A 20,352-nucleotide genomic window follows, 5' to 3' on the forward strand; every position below is an offset into this window, starting at 1 on the left:
TCTCCTCGTATCAGTGGATAGGGAAAAGTGTTGTGTTTGTGTAGCAGATTCGAACCCCTTTTGTCATTCTTCTCTTTCTAAATCCCCTCTCTTCTTATCTCATTTCTTATCTCTCTCCCCATCTCCTTCAAGCTCTCTCTCTCTCTCTGCACCTCTACATCCATACACACTTTGCAACTTACATTACACGTTACAAAAAGTTTATTACAACTCACTGCAAATCCGATCATGTGCATCATAAAGCACATCATGAAGTGGTGAAGACCGGGAGTGCGAATCTCTTCAACAAGCAAGAAACTGCAGAACAAAGTGCCGCAGATGAGCGGGCGTGGTCGTGGGCTTCATAATAAAACCATCGGCTCAGACAATGAGCGCCACATGGTAACATGAACGCACCACTGGGGAGGCAGCGCCTACAAAGCTCAAGCCATGCATGAGGGGCAGGCTCCAGAACCACGACTCCCCAAGGAACTTTATAAGCAGGAGAATTCCAGGACTCGGGACTGGTATGCATCTGCAGCAAATCAAGGAGTCAAGACTGAAACTGCAGGAGTTGGCCTATGCGAGAACAATCGGGCTGGGGCCAGGGTGCAGAGAGCTTGGACGGATTTGGATGAAACTTGGTGGACAGGTTGGGTGCGCGGCAAGGATGAATTGATTCGATTTTGGTGAAGATCCGAATCCAGATCCGGACACGAGAATTATTTGATTTCTAAAGTGATTCTTCACCATTGAGAGATTGGGCCAAAAATGATATGTAGCACAATATCTCAAAAAGTTGTGGACAGATTCGGACGAAACTTTGTGGACAAGTTGAGTGTGTTGCAAGGACGAATTGATTTGATTTTGGTGAAGATCCAAATCCGGATCTGGATAAGAGATTTATTTAATTTGTAAAGTGATTCTTCACCATTGAGAGATAAGTCCAAAAACGATATGGAGAATGATATTTCAAAAGTTTATTAGGCCCGATATGTCCTTGCGGAATAGGCATTGCATGGCGGAGTTATACGCTCCACAGAGTGCCCTTCTAGTGATCAACTGTTTTCAAACTGCCCAATCATCATTGTTCCATTGGTTAGACCAGGGGTTCCCAAACCCAGGGTCGTGACCCAAACTTGAGTTGCGAAATCCTTCTAATGGGTTGCGGATGACTGAGTAGCATGATCTTACAGCAATATACCCATATCTTATTCAAGCGTTGGCAGTTTGTCAAATTCTCACAAATCCCGATTTTTGAGGGGGTGTTTTCATATCGAAAGCGTGTTCTCCGGCAATTTTTATAGTCGGTACCATTTGAGTCGTGAGGCAAATGTGGTTTCATATTTTTGGTCGTTGACAAAAAGGTTTGGGAGCCAACAGGTTAGACCCATAGTGTGTTCTGGTAACCGGGAGTTCTGCCCCGCCATTCCGTTATGGTTAGTTATTAGCCAACGTCCCACCTGCGGTATCGCTCGGCCATTTTGATAGACAGCAGTGGGGTGTTAAGAGCACGGTAACAATTTGAATGTAATATGATTTGATTGTGAATAATAATTGAGATCTCCCCATCCTTGTTTGCGACCAAGGCTGTGCAGGAAACTCTGCTGACGAAATGCACAATGGTGTGGTCCTAACGCACAATCTCTCGGGGCGTTTTGAATCACGCTTTGTTACCGTTAAGGTGCTGCCAAGTCCGGCCCTCATGCTTGTCGGAATGGAGGGATCTGCACTGGGCATCTGGGTCGCTCATGGCGAAGGTCTGTTTGATCCTTCCAAACCCATGCCCTTACCCTCTTCTCCCTCCTATTTTGGTTGTAAAAGGGAAGCGAAAGATGAGGACCATTTTTCTGTTTTTTGAACATGTAAACTCAGTGTGTGTGTGCGGTGCACGTGTTTTTTTTTTCCTCTCCAGGACACATGAAGTTTAAGAAAAAACAAATTATTGATACTGTTCTCAAACAGGACCTTGCTCCTCTTCGCTACGTTGATGATGATGGCATTCCCACAGAATGCTACCCCCTAAACCCCAACGGCTCCCCATTGTGAGTCACACAGGGTTCCTAAAGTGTTCGCTTGATGCTTTTAATTATTAAATATTTTGTTGTGCACCACCTCCCCCCTGCCCTCCTCTTCCATACAACAATTTATTTCCAAACAATGGTGGTCAGAGTTTATTAAATATGTTGCTGGGCAGGTTTGTAATGCGACATGGGCCTGCAAAGGCCACAAGACAAATGCCCTCAGTGATGTCCAAAGGCCATGGCTGTAATGAACTTTAGAGGAATATTTTTTGCAATGATTCCCAATCGTTGGATTAATCTATGAAGCCATGTTGTAGTCCTGCAGAATTCCACATAACCTTGTACTTGCATTCCTATAAAGTTTTTTTTGCAGTTTTTTTTATATATTTCAAGGGTGCTGAACAAGAGTCCAAGTGATAACATCCTGTCAGGTTTGGGCAATTTGCATACTATGCAAACGAAGTCTACCATTACCGAAATTCAGTTTTTTGGCTATATCTATGGCTATATATGGAATAGGATGGAAATAATGGTGTCTAAACCTAGGTTTTCATGGTCAAGGAATATAATAATACCAGTTACAAGTGTCTGAGATGGCGGCCATCTTGGATTCCATTTATGGGACTATGGCTATATGGGATAGGACAGTTTGTATCAACATGAAATCTATGAAGATAGGAGTGGATTCTATTTCTAACCAACATTTTGGATTATAGCTGGTACCATTATAAGGACTAGAAGCACGAAGTACGTAATAGAGGTCAATCGTCGTCGGCGTCATCAACAGTCTTTTCGTCGGTCTCGTCATTGTCAATGTCATGTTCTACCTGTTTTGTACGTTCATTATGGCAATTGATATTTGAATCTCTATAACATGCACAGAAGAAAGTGCATGGTAAATGAGCGGCACAACAACCACACTGCGCTGTTCTACATGGGATGCCTGAAGTACAACCACACCTTATTAACTCCAAAATTTGTGGTGGAGCAAGCGCAACGTCTGTGGGCATTGGAACAGGAAGAAGAGACTTGGAAGTTTCCTCTCGCGACCATCCGTACTCTTCTGGATTCATGTTGGGCGTACTTTGATTGAAGGGCCGCCTTCCAAATTGCCGTCTGGAAATGAGCACGTCGAACATTTTCTACGAATGCTTGGCTTGTTGTTGGCAGTCTTTAGTTTTGGCGCTGCTGTCATGTTCTTTCGCCCCATTTTCCGGGACCATACTTGTACCCTAGTGTCGGACATGTCTGCAGTAGTCGTGCACCCATAACACTTCGCGATAAATTTGGTAGCTTCATCTCTAATAGTTGACATTGGAGCATCAAGCTCACCCAAGCATTCGAGTGTTTGACTGGCCTGAAGCATCTTGATGGCAGTTGATTTGTCAACACCAAACAGTTGCGCAACAGTATCGCACCCAGAAAGGCAGTGCATCGCTGGAAGCTGTGGAGCTATTTTAGCATGCTCTTTGGCAGATGCTGCCATGTCAACCAAGGCTCTTTCAGAATGAGTAGATTCCATTGTTAGGCCGCACGTGAGATCAAGTTTGTGGTAAAAATGTAGGAGCAGTACGAAGACGTCTGTATCATCGCACAGTATGTTGATGGCCGTTGCACCTTCTTCTGCCAGCTTCGACATTTGATGAACCATGATTGCATCTGCTTCTTCATGAAAGTTCTCTAGATCTTCCCTCTGTCTCAGGACATTGCAGCTGACTTCTATTGGTACAGGGTCTTGGCCAGTTAGGACGAGCTTGTTCTTAATCTTTTCCCCTCTGTTGAGCAGTTCTGTGCATATCAATTTGATGAGTTGAACTTTGTTGTCCGCTATAGTTAGGACGACCTTTTGTGGTGGGAGAGGACTTTGGAGGGTTAGGCAATGGTGTCTACTGGCTTGCTGACCACACCGTTTTGTCCGTGTTGTGCCTTTGATGCTGAAATCGAAGTATCGATCAAATACAAGATAGACATCCCCCTGCGACATTTTACGGATGATGAAGCTGCACACATTATCCACAAAGTCTTTGACTGTACCCTTACATGGCCAGTGGACACACCAGAGGATAGCGCAACTGTCAATTGTAACAGCTTCTGCCTTCTGAACAATACATGAGGCAACTAACACTTGGAGCTTTTTCTTCAGTGTAGACTTTGCTGACGCTATGCGCATGGTGCCATTTTCCTTGAACATGGAGGTCGGCATGGGGGCAAGTTCATGTTTGAGAACTGTTGGTAAGTCAATGTCTCGTGTTTGTTGAAGCCCCAACACCCGTGAGTATATCAGATTGACATCGTATACATCTTTGCCCCCAACCTTGAGGGATTTCTTCGTGACGGCCATCGTGACAACCTTCTTGGATAGAGGGGCGTTGAAGCCAGAAGCCAGACTACTTTCAAAAGTGATCATCTGTGCCTTGCCAATGTCAAAAGCGTGCTCTACATTTACAGACTCTGGTTGTATCTGTCCGGTTTGGGTGTTCACCAGGCCTTTTGGATGGTCGTCATTATCCAGTGGCTGTATGCATAATTGCAGTTTCTCTCGAATTTTTTGACCTGTCTTGGTTGTCTCCGTGGATCCTAGATGGTTTATCTTCTTTATGACTCGTGACATCAACCTCTTTGTATCCTCTCGTCATGTCTGCAACACCTTTTGACAATCTTGGTGCATGCATGCATACTCAGAGCCCATCGTTTGAGTGCAGACGGCTTGAGAGTGATCCCTATGATGCCTCAAGCACCGTGGCCATATCGCATAAAGGTGCTCTCTATAAACATGTCTGACCAGATACCGTTCCAGAGACCGGGTTTATGCCTCATCACATGGTCCCCTTTCAGGAAACGATGCAAGATGTCACCGGGGAGACATTCCATCGACCTCAGGTAATAAAGGCCGTAACGGGCATAATGGTGATGTCCCGCAGCAAAGAAATACGGCATCATTTCTTTGACTGCATAGAGATGTAGTGGCCAATCGGCCTCACGTGCAGCTCGTACAAAGAGCATCATAAGAAAAACTGGCTTGATTATACAGTCTACCCAGAGTCGTGTCGTCCTGCTCTCTTGTGACAATACTTCTAGATGTTCTTGAAGTTCGGTGTGACTCTCCAACTGTCCAACAATACCTCTTAGGACTTTCTCCACAACAAGCTGAAGAACTCTGACGTTTTGAGGAAACTTTTTCCCACTAAGCATTTTCGGAACACCTCCAAAGCTTGTTTTCATGATTTCTTCTGGACCAGTGTTTGCCATTAGGTATCCAACACATTACATCCAACAAAACTCATCAGAAGGTGCATTCCGCATAGTCTTGGTATAAAGTTAAGAAACCGGTCTTGGGAGACCCACTTTATGCCTACAGCAACCCTGTATAGTTGTTGGTCATTGGTGAAGAGGGTAATGCGCTGTCCGCAGCTATTGGTGAGATCTTGTGTGTTCACCATTGCTGTCAGGATTGTGTCGGGGTCAGCTGGGTTCATGTCTATCAATGGGCGGTAAATCGCTCTTGTGGCTGGTCTTATGGTATGGCCCTGTTCCCTTGACAACTTAGTATTGAATCCGTTGAACTCTGGTATGCCCTCATCAGAGTCAATGGCTTGCAAGAAGTCGAAGTCGAGGGATTGGGCTCTCAAAAGTGCACTTGTGCGGCAAGAACACGTAATGGCAATAGAGCTCGCTAAGCCTCAGTATCAGGCATGTCAGGTTTTTTGGGACCTCTGTATCTCTCTACAGGGATGTCATCAATTACCTGCTGCTGCATTTCATTTGCTGTCAGTCTAGGGAATGTCTCAAGATGTGATTCCTCAGTCAAGTACCTGTCAGTAACAGTCATTAAAATGGCAAGGGAATGGGTGCTAACAAGTCCGTTCTGCGTGGATATGTTTGCGTCAAAGTTGTCTGCAACAGCTTGAATGATACCATCTTTGGGACAGGTCATACCCATGATGGTGAAGTTCTTGAGCGCTGCTGCTGCTGCTGAAGCTTTAAACTGCAATATTTCATCATAAGAACAAACTACCCTGCAATCGTAGAACTGTTCAATCAGAGACCTCTGATTGAGGACAACACCAAGTGCAATCTGAAGAGGGGTGGATCGGTTGGTTAAAATGCTGGTGACAATGTTGCCAATGAGAGCAGCTGCCAAAGTGTAGTTCATTTTGTCAGACATTTTAACTAACAGTGAGCGAAGTGTTTCACTGACAGAGTCCAGTGCAATATCTATGTCTACACTAGCTTGGTATACTTTCCTATCAGCTGGTAACCTCTGCGTCTCATGGACAATGCGTTTTGCAACCCTTTCTTATACACAATCAAATTCGTCTTCATCATTTACCAGATGTAACAGGCCTGATGCCTTACTCTGAAATACCAAAAGGCTGGCAACACCTGAACCACTTAAAATGAGTAAATCAGGCCCAAAATGATCTGACAGATGAGAAACTAAGGCTCTACGGGACAACTTCTGTCCACCGTTTTCAAGATACAGGTTATAAACATCTACAGAGTTCCATATTTTTGTCATATCTGCTTTCATTTTGGATATTAATACAGTTGATTGGAAAGAAGAGTCCAAAGATATTTGACTCGGATCAAGGCTGCTTCTGACAGCTGCTGCTATAACACTATCTGTCATAAATGCGTCCCTACAGTCGATGTGGTATCTTGCATCCGCCGCATATAGATCACTCACTGCTCCAACACGGATTTCAACATCCTTTGCCCAGTTGTCTTGACGCTCGAAACAAGTGTCCAATATCTTTTGCTTGTAGGTGCGATCGGCAGCACGATCGGCGTACGGCACAAAGTGACTTTTCTCCACCGATCTGGATGTTTTGGATCGCGATCCATGATACATAATGTACCACAGAATATGCAGTGCTCTCGGAAGTTAAATGTCGTTCCTTGCGAATCAGAACGACGAGATCGCTTTGGAGCTGGTGATGCGTTTTCAGTATCATTATGTTTCAGAAATCGTTTTATAGACACCTGTGATGTATAAATTGATACACATTGTTGGTGACACTGGACAGATGGGTTTTCATCTTCAGCAAGCATTTTATCCAAAGACACATGGAGATCATCTTTATAGATCTTACTTGCCCGGATGATGCTTCGAATACGGTCTGCACCAGATGTTGACAAGGGCTTGTTTGTAAAGTTGCCTTTACATGGATGGAATAAGCATTGGCTCATATCTCACTCTGGTGTCTGAAATGAGAAAATAATATTGGTCAATACATGCCAAACGATATAGGAACACCCCCACCCCCACCCCCACCCCGTAATCGTGGACCCATTTAAGGCATTCATTATCCTTACCCATTACTGCTAGACCCTTAAACCCTAGGTTTAGAATCATTATTTCCATCCTATCCCATATATAGCCATAGATATAGCCAAACACTGTGGTGGCCATCTTGGAATCCAAGATGGCCGCCATCTCAGACACTTGTAACTGGTATTATTATATTCCTTGACCATGAAAACCTTGGTTTAGACACCATTACTTCCATCCTATCAAATATATAGCCATAGATATAGCAAAAAAACTGAATTTCGGTAATGGCCGACTTCATTTGCACATTATGCAAATTGCCCAAACCTGACAGGATGTTATCACTTGGATTCTTGTTCAGCACCCTTCAAAGATATAAAAACCGCAAAAAAAACTTTATAGGAACGCAAGTGCAAGGTTGACCCCCAAAACAGCATTTCACTGCAGGACTATTGGTTGAATACTATATATATATATATATATATATATATATATATATATATATATATATATATATATATATATATATATATATATATATATATATACATATATATATTGGGAAGAACAAGTATTTGATACACTGCCGATTTTGCAGGTTTTCCCACTTCCAAAGCACATCGAGGTCTGTAATTTTTATCATAGGTACACTTCAACTGTGAAAGACGGAATCTAAAACAAAAATCCTGAAAAATCACATTGTATGATTTTTAAATAATTAATTTGCATGTTATTGCATGAAATAAGTATTTGATCACCTACCAACTAGTAAGAATTACGGCTCTTACAGACCTGTTAGTTTTGTCTTTAAGAAGCCCTCCCATTCTCCACTCATTACCTGTATTAAATGCACCTGTTTGAAATCGTTATCTGCATAAAAGACAGCTGTCCACACTCAATCAATGAGACTCCAACCTCTCCACAATGGGCAAGACCAGAGAGCTGTCTAAGGACATCAGGGACAAAATTGTAGACTTGCACAAGGCTGGGATGGGCTACAAGACAATAGGCAAGCAGCTTGGTGAGAAGGCAACAACTGTTGGCGCAATTATTAGAAAATGGAAGAAGTTCAAGATAACAGTCAATCTCCCTCGATCTGGGGCTCCATGCAAGATCTCACCTTGTGGAGCCTCAATGATCATGAGAAAGGTGAGGGATCAGCCCAGAACGACACGGCAGGACCTGGTCAATGACCTGAAGAGAGCTGGGACCACAGTATCAAAGAAAACCATAAGTAACACACTACGGCGTCATGGATTAAAATCCTGCAGCGCACGCAAGGTCCCTCTGCTCAAGCCAGCGCATGTCCAGGCCCATCTGAAGTTTGCCAATGACCATCTGGATGATCCAGAGGAGGAATGGGAGAAGGTCATGTGGTCTGATGAGACCAAAATAGAGTTTTTTGGTTTAAACTCCACTCGCCGTGTTTGGAGGAAGAAGAAGGATGAGTACAACCCCAAGAACACCATCCCAACCGTGAAGCATGGAGGTGGAAACATCATTCTTTGGGGATGCTTTTCTGCAAAGGGGAAAGGACGACTGCACCGTATTGAGGGGAGGATGGATGGGGCCATGTATCACGAGATCTTAGCCAACAACCTCCTTCGCTCAACAAGAGCATTGAAGATGGGGCGTGGCTGGGTCTTCCAGCATGAAAACGACCCGAAACACACAGCCAGGGCAACTAAGGAGTGGCTCCGTAAGAAGCATCTCAAGGTCCTGGAGTGGCCTAGCCAGTCTCCAGACCTGAACCCAATAGAAAATCTTTGGAGGGAGCTGAAATTCTGTGTTGCCCAGCGACAGCCCCGAAACCTGAAGGATCTGGAGAAGATCTATATGGAGGAGTGGGCCAAAATCCCTGCTGCAGTCTGTGCAAACCTGGTTAAGAACTATAGGAAACGTCTGATCTCTGTAATTGCAAACAAAGGTTTCTGTACCAAATATTAAGTTCTGTTTTTCTGATGAATCAAATACTTATTTCATGCAATAAAATGCAAATTAATTATTTAAAAATCATACAATGTGATTTTCAGGATTTTTGTTTTAGATTCTGATTTTCACAGTTGAAGTGTACCTATGATAAAAATTACAGACCTCTACGTGCTTTGTAAGTGGGAAAACCTGCAAAATCGGCAGTGTATCAAATACTTGTTCTCCCCACTGTATATATATATATATATATATATATATATATATATATATATATATATATATATATATATATATATATATATATATATATATATATATATATATATGTGTGTGTGTGTGTGTGTGTGTGTGTGTGTGGGTGTGTGTGTATATATATATATATATATATATATATATATATGTGTGTGTGTGTGTGTGTGTGTGTGTGTATATATATGTGTGTGTGTGTGTGTGTATATATATACAGTCAAAGCTCGTTACTATGCCACCTCGCTTCTATGCCACTCTCGCTATTATACCACTTTTGCTCGGTCCCAACAAAATTCAATACAAAATAAATTTACTATGCCACCCCCTACTCTCGCTACCATGCCACTACTGTGTGACTGTTAAAAGGCACGAGTCGTGAAAAAGTCTGTATTGCGCAGTGCTCGATTATCACACTCACGTCCAAAGGCGAAGCGACGAACTACAGTCCAGCTGCGCACAACATAACTCAATACGTACGCGCATAGTCAGACTGTGTCAAAACACGCGATTCTTCTCCCCGATGCCATCCACAACAAGCCAATCACAACACGCACAACGAGACACAAAAAAGCGCGAGCACACACACAGACACGCAGGCACACGTACAACAGTGACATCATTTTTTTTTCAAATTCAGCCCATAATGTCAGCTCAGAAACGCAAGCGAACCGACTTTACGCTGAAGGAGAAGAAGGAGATCATCGATGCCGCGAAGAAGGAGCCGAATCAGTCCAAGTTGGCCAGGGAGATTAGCAAGAAATGGGGCATCGAAGTTAAGAGAACAACCGTGAAGGGCATTCTCAGCAAGAAGGATGCAATCGAGGCTGCAATCAAAGCTGGATTTCCATCGAAGCGCATGAAGTTGACGCAGGCTCACGACCCGAAGCTTGATGAGGGAGTGCTCATGTGGCTGAAGCAATCAAGAGGACAGAATGTGCCTGTCAGCGGCGATCTGATCAGGAGAAGGCGATGAAACTGGCCGAGAGCTGATGCACATCCCAGACTTCATGGCGAGCGACGGTTGGTTGGGCAATTTCAAGAAGCGCCACGGCATCACGTTCAAGACAGTGCAGGGCGAAGCTGGAGCGGTGGATTCGCAATCCCTTCTTGAGTGGCAACAACAGGTTCTCCGGCCCTTACTCGGGCAGTTCTCCGCAGACGACGTCTTCACCCCAGACGAGACTGGACTCTTCTGGCAGCTGCTTCCGAACAAGACCATGGCTTTCAGGGGAGAGCGGTGTACTGGAGGAAAGAAAAGCAAGCAAAGGATCACTCTTCTGGTTGGGGCAAACATGAGCGGCAGCGAGAAGTTCCCTCTTCTGGTGATTGGCAATTCCAAGAAACCCCGTGCCTTCAAGAACAAAGAGATCCCAGTCAAGTACAAGGCGAACTCGAAGGCGTGGATGACGGCGGAGCTTTGAGGAGATGTTGCGTGCGTGGGACGGACGACTCGGCCAGCAGGGACGCAGAGTGCTGGTCTGTCTCGATAACTTCTCTGGCCACCCTCCCGAGCTCGAGCTGAACAACATCCAACTGGTCTTCTTCCCACCCAACACGACAGCCAGTCGCAACCAATGGATCAGGGAATCATAGAGAACCTCAAGCGCCACTACAAGAAGCTCCTGCCATGCCGCCGGCTTGAGACCATAGACGAGGGAAAGGAGTTCAAGTGCACGTTGCTCGACGCTCACACACGTCGCCCGGCGTGCTTGGGAGCAGGTCGGCAAGTCGACAATCAGGAACTGTTTCGCGAAGGCCAAGTTCATCGAAGAGGAGATCCAAACTGAGCCACAGGATGCGGAGCTGCCCGACATCTGGGAAGCTCTGCCTGCCAAGGAAAAGATGCACGAGAACGAGGAGAGATCGAGCTGTCTGACTTTCTCGAAGCCGACGAGCGCCTCGCGACTGGCGGGTATTTCACGCTGGAGGAGATTGCGGAGGAGATTCTGTGCAGTGAGGAGCCGGTGGAAAGCGAAGATGACGAGGTAACTGTCGAGGAGGAAATCGTTCCGTTCGAGGAAGCCCAGCGCGCTTGTAGCACCGTCCGGAAGTTCATGCAGCAGAGAAGCGGGAAGCCCGGTGTGATGCAAGCGTGCGATCGGCTAGACAACGAGATGCACGAGATCCGCCGAAAGAAGATGCGCCAGCCGATGATTCTTGAAAGCTTTGTGTGTCGTGAATTTCTTGCCATGCCATATGTTAGTGTGTGAACTCTGTTAGTGTGTGTATGTTCTCCTTTCGCTTAGCTTATACAACAGTCGTGCCTTTTACTTGCTGGAATAAATTTTGTCTAAAGATTAACTACAGATGGGTAACTTGAGAAAATAAGGCCGTTTTTACAAAATCTCGTTACTATGCCACTCTCGCTACTATGCCACTTTTGCTCGGTCCCGACGGGTGGCATAGTAACGAGCTTTGACTGTATATATATATATATGTGTGTGTGTGTGTGTGTATATATATATATATATATATATATATATATATATATATATGTGTGTGTGTGTGTGTGTATATATATATATATATATATATATATATATATATATATATATATATATGTATATATATATATATATATATATATATATATATATATATATATATATGTGTGTATATATGTATATGTATGTGTGTATATGTGTGTATATATGTATATATGTATATGTGTATATATATGTATATGTATATGTGTATATATATATATATATATATATATATATATGTATATATATATGTATATGTATATGTATATATGTGTATATGTGTATATATATGTATATATGTATATATGTGTGTGTATATGTGTGTGTATGTATATATGTATATGTATATATATATATATATATATATATATATATATATGTATATGTATATATATATATATATATATATATATATATATATTTAGAAGTGAAAATTGAGGAAAGAAATAAAGGGGGTAGGGGATTTGGGAGAAAAGAGAAATTATGAGATACTGTCATGAGTCATGCATTGGGGAGGGGAGGAGGGGCCGGCCCCCTCGTCTTTTACACCAATAGTGTGGTTTTGAGGTGAAAGCGTCTGATCCATAGCACTTTAGAAGGTGTTTTGGTGATGTAGTTCATGTTTGTCATTGCAACAATCCACCATGGTTATTGTTTTCTCACAGTAATGTTTAATTTTCCCCAAAATAATAGATGTTTACAGCACTAGTCTTGCATTAAATGATTTAAAAGTTTATATTGGAGAGTCTCTTTTGCAGAGGCATTGCTGCGCTGTGTTCGGGAGATGGTCGACACTTGGCCATGATGCCCCATCCGGAGCGTTGCGTGTTAACCTGGCAGTGGCCTTGGATGCCCTATGCCTGGCGAACGAGTCTCACGACGTCTCCGTGGCTACAAATGTTTCAGAATGCCCACACGTGGTGCCGGAGAGAAGGCAGTGTCTGAGGTAGAGGTGGCGCAGGTGCGTCATTTTGTGACCTCTGGGAGCAGGTAGACTTTACAACTTGATTTTGTGTCATTAAAATCTGTGAAGAACAGGTGTGTTCCTCAAAAAAAAAAAATTCCTTTCATTGCGAATTCCCTTTTCTATCAAATGATGTCAAGTTCCAAAAACGAATCGAACATGTATCCCATGGAAACCGCCAGTTAACTTTGGAATGTTTCAGCCCGATTGATTGCAATGCAATAAATTGGTTCACTTTTTCCATCATCTGCAACTGTTCACTTTTTGGTACACAGGTTGCTTTTTTGGATTTGCTATATATTGTTGCGAATTGTGGCCCATCCGGCGTACGATCGGCCGCTTGACTCGAATGGCGACCGCGTCGCCCACCGGAACGGACAATTCAGTCGTGACCCTCCGGGAACTACCGCCAGGAGCCAGTCACGGGTGGGGGTTTAACCTCACCACAACTCAGTCCGCATTCTACCCGTGCGAAATAGGGTCCGATCGCCAAATGGTCGATTTACCTAAGTGCCCGCGCGGATAGTGTACCGAGGAGTTGTACCACGCCACAGGTCGACTCTGGACACGAACCGCTTAAGCGGCTCGTTCCGTACTACAGGGATAACCGAGCGGAGTTATCGTCGACCTTGACGGTTCAGATTAGTTACCGGGTGTTTTAAAACCCACTATTAATCCCTTACGTGATGCAAGATGGAGATTCAAACAAAGGAAAGGACGCAGTGAAACGGTGAACAATTGAACCAGCACATTTATTACGGAAGCACGGAAGGCACGTATATTACAGTCAAGCAAGAAAACTCAATAAAAGCAAGCAGACCTACAACCGAATATGATTTACACGGCAACACTTATAACAGTTCTACTTTTCAAGACTGGTGCCACTCACAGACATTTACACAAAACCCCAAAAGAAAAAGTCGCGACTTCCCTTAGCGCATCGAGACCTTGGCAACCGTAACTCCGAGTCCCTCCGGCGTGGTCCACTGTGCTCGTGCCTCGCGCCTGCACGTGTCATCCGCCCGACAGGGACGAACGAACAGAACCTCCGACCAGGAACAATCACCACAACTCTCGACAATTCCCCTTCAGGGACAAGGGAACGACGTTTTCTTGTCGACCTTCACGCCCACGCCTTTTGTAGGGTGGGGCTCCGCCCTTCGCCCCGTCCCGTTTCTGGCTCAACCTCCTTCTGGAAGCTTCCCAAAAAGGGGCGTGCCCTCTTGTTCCCCCCTCCCCGCACTGTGTGGGGGATGAGGAAAGTCAGTTTTGGCTCGGGGCCAGGGAATTATTCCCCCAAAATCAGGCCCCCACCTTTTTCACCTTTGACCTCTGGCTCAAATCGCACCTTCCCCATGCCAAAGCGCGCGAAAAGCACATGCGGGAGATCTTTAAGCGGGAGTTTTGGGCGGGAGATGCCCCTTTGCACCCTGGTTGCTGCTGCCACTTCACTCCTTTCATCCGTCCCGGGGAGATCGTGACCGCACGGTGCTCGTTGAATGTAGAGTGGCGAAGATGGTGGTAGCGTATTTGTGGAAGGTGGCGTCGTGGTGTGAATGGCGTGATTGTTGGCGTCGTGTAGTGAATGGCGTGATCGTTGAGATGTTGGTTGTGGCGATGTTCGTTGTTGTTCTTGCACCAAAAGAAAAACGGCTAACTGCAGAATCGCAGCCCGAATGGATCACATATATTCCATCTACACAACAAGTTTGGGCTAACTACACATGGACTTACCGATATATCTCACCTGAGGACCCTTTATGGTGTAATGCGAATTTCCACAGCCGTAACAATATGCTAGATATCCCTTATTGTCGGGTTTTCCGTGTGTGTGTGTGTGTGTGTGTGTGTGTGTGTGTGTGTGTGTGTGTGTGTGTGTGTGTGTGTGTGTGTGTGTGTGTGTGTGTGTGTGTGTGTGTGTGTGTGTGTGTGTGTGTGTGTGTGTGTGCGCGCGTGTCTGCAACGCGAGGCTCCACAGCACGAACCAGCAAACCGATTTCGATGAAACTTTGCCAACATGTGGAATATATACTGGGAATGCGCGCGTTTGAATTTTGTTGCCTAGCAACCACCCGTTGCTGTGCAGCGGCCAAAAAACCGTGTGCAGTATTTTCAATACTTGTCCTTCAGTTTTGAATGTGGAGAAACGAGACTTCGGAATTAAACACTTCGAGATATTTAGAAAATTTTACTCGAGCCAATTTTTGATTGAGGTTTTATTTTTCAAATGGTAGTCCTTCAAAAATCAGGTGTCTATTTACCGTCATTTTTTATGAGGGGCTGAGGAAAGTGGGCGGAGCTTTGGAAAGTGGGAGTGGTGTAGGAAAGTGGGCGTGGCTTATGGAAAGTGGGCGTGGCTTATGAAAAATATTGTGTGGCTCAGGAGGTATGGTCAAACAAGAGCATTGAGAGAAGTTTATCGGGTTTTCCGTGTGTGTGTGTGTGTGTGTGTGTGTGTGTGTGTGTGTGTGTGTGTGTGTGTGTGTGTGTGTGTGTGTGTGTGTGTGTGTGTGTGTGTGTGTGTGTGTGTATGTGTGTGTGTCTGCAACGCGAGGCTCTACAGCACAAACTAGCAAACCGATTATTTCTAAAATGGTAGTCCTTCAAAAATAGGGAGTCTATTTACCGTCAGTTTTCATGAGGGGTGCCAGTTGACAAAATACGCAATAGGAAAAATCTTGCCAGGCAGAGGAACAATTGTATGTGAACCAATTCGTCTTGGCAATGAATCTTCGTCGGTGGATCAGTCAGAATGAAAAGCATACTCTCCAGCGCTTCGATCCTAGCGAATCCCTCGTCGCCTACCGGCTTGTTTACTTATTTTGTGCAATGTTTTGAACAATTTCTTTTTGTATACAAAGTTAAGGGTCGTGGGAGAGCTAATACACTGAATGGATCACGATGCAACGGACAAAAACAGGATGCAAAACATGCATGCATGGTATGGACAAATTGGACACGGAAGGAAACTCCAAGGATGGAAAACTGGAACATTAGAAGTTGGAGGGATTTAGGTTGGGTTAACAATGGTAGAAAAGATCATGGTTTTGGAATGGGAACGATCTGAGATGGTGTTGAACAGCTGTCTTGAAGACCTGGAGGAAAAAAAGAGAAACGACTGAGAGGTGTGCAATGATCCTGGATTTCGGTAGTTTCACCAGAAAGGGGTTGATGCTGGACCATGTGAGCACTGTAGAAACCAGTGGGGGTACAAAGCATGGAAAGAGCAGAGGGTACAAGACCAGAAAGGAGATGACAGAAGACTGAAAGACCACCGACCTGTCTGTGATAGCGAAGTGATATCATCGATTCTGTGATGGCGAAGTGATACCGACCTGTCATAGACTCGGCTTCATTGTGGGAAATTCCAATGATCTTGAAGGCTTTGATTTCCATGGCGTCAAGCTGAGCAAGATGTGAGGCATGGGAGCCAGCCCAGAGTGGAAAGCATTACTCCATCAAGCTGCTGATGAAGACCTAGTAGGTGGATAGGAGTTCAGGTGTTTCAAAGAAGGACATTGTATGACAGAGGATGCCCAGTTAGCAGCTGGCTTTGGAGACCAACTTTTTGAAGTGTGGTTTGCCCAAGAGAGATATCATGGCTGATAGTGAGACCCAGGAGTTTCAATGACTGAACTTCCTAAAGAAGATTGTCGAGAAAGTAGATGGGCGGGGGGGGGGGGTGCGGGAGGGGTTTCCAGACGGTCCTTTTGGAGAGAGATAGTGAGAGTGTGAGATTTGTCAGAATTGAAGGATGTGTTCCAAGTGTTTGAACAGCTCGTCATTTTTTTTTCAAGGTCTGAAGAGAGCGAATAGGCTGCAGCCTTCCTGACGAAAGGATGAGGGATGTCCCTGCAGAGGGTGGAGTCATCAAGAAATGGATAAGGAGGATTTTCCAGACACCAAGAGATCGTTTATGAAGATTAGGAATAGGACTGGACCCAGAACACTGCCTTGGGGTACTCCATTGTTCCCAGGGAGAGGAGATGAAAGGATTCCGTTGAGTGCCACACGTTGGCTATGAGAGTCGAGGAAGTCGGTAAGCCATGTGTGGAGTTGACCATGGATTCCTTGTTCATGACCTAAAATTTGAAATCCCATTCACCTCGCGACCAAAATGGGACTGGTACCTACCATAAAAATTGTCGGAGAAAATGCTTTTGATGTGAAAAACCCCTCTCACAAACCAGGATTTGTGAGAAGTTGGCAAGTTGCCAACATTTTGAATCTGGTATATCGCTGTTATATCAAGCGGCACGGTCATCCGTGACCCATCAGAAGGCCCTTGCGACCCAATTTCGGTCGTGACCCTTGGTTTTGGAGTCCCTCCCATTGGCACAGAGTTTGGAGAGTAAGGCAGTGTTGCAGGTTTCGGGGAGTACACGTGGCTCATGAGGGGGTGGCTCAGACCTGCTACTTGACATCAGACCCTGAAGCCGACGAGCCACGGATAACTCCGCGATCCGACGGATGCCATAGACACAAAGTTTGGAGAGTAAGGTAGGATGGCAGCTGTATCAAAAGCAAGAGATATGTCCAGACTGCATCAAAATTTGCTTCTTGATGTTTAAAATGATTCAACTTTGACACTTTGACGAAAGTGTGGGACAGAGTTTTGGTTGGGCCTGGAAGGGTAGCCGATGGAAGCGAGACCCACTGCGTAATGCAAATTGCACCGACTCATGTCAGCCTTCTCTGTGCAGGTGGTGTGATCGCAATAGGAATACTGTACTGCGGACTGGTTAGTTTATTCATTTATTTTAAAGAGGGAGTTAGACAGTGGAATTGTCTTTGTGGTGTATGAGCAGGACTCCCCCACCTTCATCCCCAATTGAGGTATCACAACCAGAAAATCCCATATTATACAACGAGTGCTGAAACTTTTCTGATCACAGTGGGTTCATAAAAACAACGCATCTTTCATTGATTTCACAAAACATAATTGACATTTCATAAGGTATAAAGAAATGCATCGAAAGATGTAAAAAAACAAAAACAATTGAGAACATTCGTCTTCTTCTTTCATTTGCAGCACAAGGCTACGGGGTGGCATCGTTGGCTGAGAGCGCAGCTGTGCCACTCATACAGTGCCCCCAATAGGTTATAGCAGGAAATGGTTATTTGGTCAGGATGCTGGCAAAATCTCACCTACTCTGCGAAGGACGACACCGTGAGATATTCAATGTCCATCAACAAATTCTGGTAGACTGGACGTCCAGTTTAGGGTCCGAGGGACAGCACACACATTTATGAATCACCCTGCATGTGAAACAATGGGATTGATGGTTTATAGCTGAGTCAGGAATCAAACCCAGGCTAGACAGCTTAGAGACAGCTGTGCATATCTCCAGGCCATCCTGCTTGCCAAAAATAACACTATTGGTCTCTTTTAAAAAAAGAAAACCTCAAAGCCTTGGAGATGATGAGTGGTCAACATTTTGACAAATGATTTTGATCCATAAAATGATAAAATTGTACCAATCTTCAGTGCATTCTCCACTTCCTGAATGATGGTTATTATACATCGGCACATTTTCTTGCAACCTTTCATGTTTAAAAGCTGCTTTCCTTATCTTGCCATCATTTGAAACGAGATATACTCATTCAAACTATTTTGAACGGGAACAGATGTTTTAGTTTGGCGTGATGGACAAACTGTGAGGAATATTGAGCACATGACTGAAATAGAATCTGGAGTGTTCAATGGTCCTCCTGTGAAGGTCCTGTCCTTTAATGGTCCTGCCAATACTATTTTCTTCCTGCCTCCCCACAAATGATGAGATGAGGCCACGTGTGATCCAAACCACCATTATGTATGTACATTATATAATTTGAAGGTGGGGTGGTGTTGGTGAAGAAGTTGATTGGACATGGTAATCATGTCCACCGCATTCATATTCAATGTAATTGCACCAATTACTCCTCAAAATTATCTGCAATGAAGAAAAAGAAGAAGATTAAAGAGCAGTTTGAGTAATAAACAGGTTCATGTATGGAGAGGGGTACAGCATGTTCTCTAGTTTTGAAAATGGCATGGTAACAAAGAATGGCTCTGATATTTTTTTTTTTTTTTTTTTTTTTTTTTTTGTATACCTTGGTCGAGGCTCGTATGAGAGCTAACACACAACTCACAGCAAGGAGGCATGAGACAAGAGGGGCGGGAGTGGAAGGGACAAAACATTGGGGAACAGACACAGGTGAACTGTGGAAGGGAGAGGGATGGGGATGGGACGGGGAACATGGCGAGGAGAAGATGGACATTACAGGGACTTTCAGGAAGGAAAGCAGGAGAATTGAAGGAAGTGGGCTTGGGTGGATTATCGGGGGTAGAAAAGATCGAGGATTTGGATGGGGGAAGATAAGAGGTGGTGGTGAACAGCTGTTTTGAAAGCCTGGAGGGAAGAATGGGAAAGAATAGAGTGAGGAAGTTTATTCCAAAGGCGGGAAAAAAGAGGAATGAAAGAGTGAAGATGAGCAGTGATTCGTGATTTTGGTAGTTTTACCAGAAGGGGGTTGTTGGCGGACCTTGAGCGCCCTGTGGAAATGTGGTTGGGACAAATCGCAGAGAGAGCAGGGGGGCAAGGCTGGAGAGGAGTCGGTAGAAGACAGAAAGACCACCGACCAACCTGCGGTGATTGAGTGAGAGGCCCAAAGACTCAGCTTCATTGCGGGAGATGCCAATGATCTTAAAAGCCCTGGTTTCGACAGCGTGAAGTCGAGAAAGGTGGGAGGCAGGAGCACCAGCCCAGAGGGAGAGCAGTACTCCATCAGGCTACGGACAAAAGCTTTGTAAGTGGTCAGGAGCTCAAGAGGGCCGAGGAAGGACTTTGCACGACGGAGGATTCCCAGTCGGCGACTGGCTTTTGAGGCAAGGTTGGAAATGTGACTTTCCCAGGAAAGGTCATGGCAGATAGTGAGACCCAGAAGCTTGAAAGAAAAGACTTCTTCCAGAGGATTGTTGAGAAAGTGGATGGGGGTTTTGTAAACGGTCCTTTCGAAGAGACATAGTGAGAGTGTGAGATTTGTCTGGATTGAAAGACATGTTCCACGTGTTGGACCAGTTTGTGATTTTATCCAGATCTGCAGTGAGCGAAGAAGCTGCTGCTTGCCGGTCTGAGGGATGACAGATGGTACGGCAGAGGGTGGAGTCATCGGCAAAGAGAAATAGAGGATTTTCCAGAGAGTCCGAGAGATCATTGATGAAAACCAGAAAAAGAACAGGGCCCAGAACGCTACCTTGAGGAACTCCAGCCTGAACAGGAAGAGGGGATGAAAGAACTCCATTTAGGGCCACACATTGACTGCGACAGGAGAGGAAGTCTGCGAGCCATGAGTGGAGATGGCCTTGAATACCATAGGAAGAGAGTTTGGTGAGTAGTGCAGGGTGCCAGACTGTGTCAAAAGCACGTGATATGTCCAGGGATACGGCTCGGATTTCCTGTCTGG

General features: G+C 44.9%; 1 protein-coding gene and 1 long non-coding RNA gene across 4 annotated transcripts in view; one reads left to right on the forward strand and one right to left on the reverse strand.

Moving 5' to 3' along the window:
• The window catches only part of PFAS (phosphoribosylformylglycinamidine synthase), a 71,891-nt gene extending 58,739 nt beyond the window's left edge, over positions 1–13,152 (forward strand). For both annotated transcript variants that reach the window (XM_085858795.1, XM_085858794.1), the window contains exons 27-29: positions 1,569–1,739; positions 1,895–2,024; positions 12,701–13,152. In XM_085858795.1, the coding sequence (XP_085714921.1) occupies positions 1,569–1,739; positions 1,895–2,024; positions 12,701–12,887 (488 nt within the window). In that variant the 3' untranslated portion in view covers positions 12,888–13,152. The remainder of the gene's footprint in view (positions 1–1,568; positions 1,740–1,894; positions 2,025–12,700) is intronic.
• Positions 1–20,352, reverse strand: part of LOC147011196 (uncharacterized) — a 61,687-nt gene that overhangs the window by 17,138 nt on the left and 24,197 nt on the right. For both annotated transcript variants that reach the window (XR_015052161.1, XR_015052162.1), the window contains exon 2: positions 7,097–7,208. This is a non-coding gene — a long non-coding RNA (uncharacterized LOC147011196). The remainder of the gene's footprint in view (positions 1–7,096; positions 7,209–20,352) is intronic.

Source organism: Eptatretus burgeri, chromosome 16 (genome assembly GCF_056783735.1).
Source record: "Eptatretus burgeri isolate ZD-2024b chromosome 16, Ebu_testis_v1, whole genome shotgun sequence".
In the NCBI taxonomy this organism is placed as follows: Eukaryota; Metazoa; Chordata; class Myxini; order Myxiniformes; family Myxinidae; genus Eptatretus; species Eptatretus burgeri.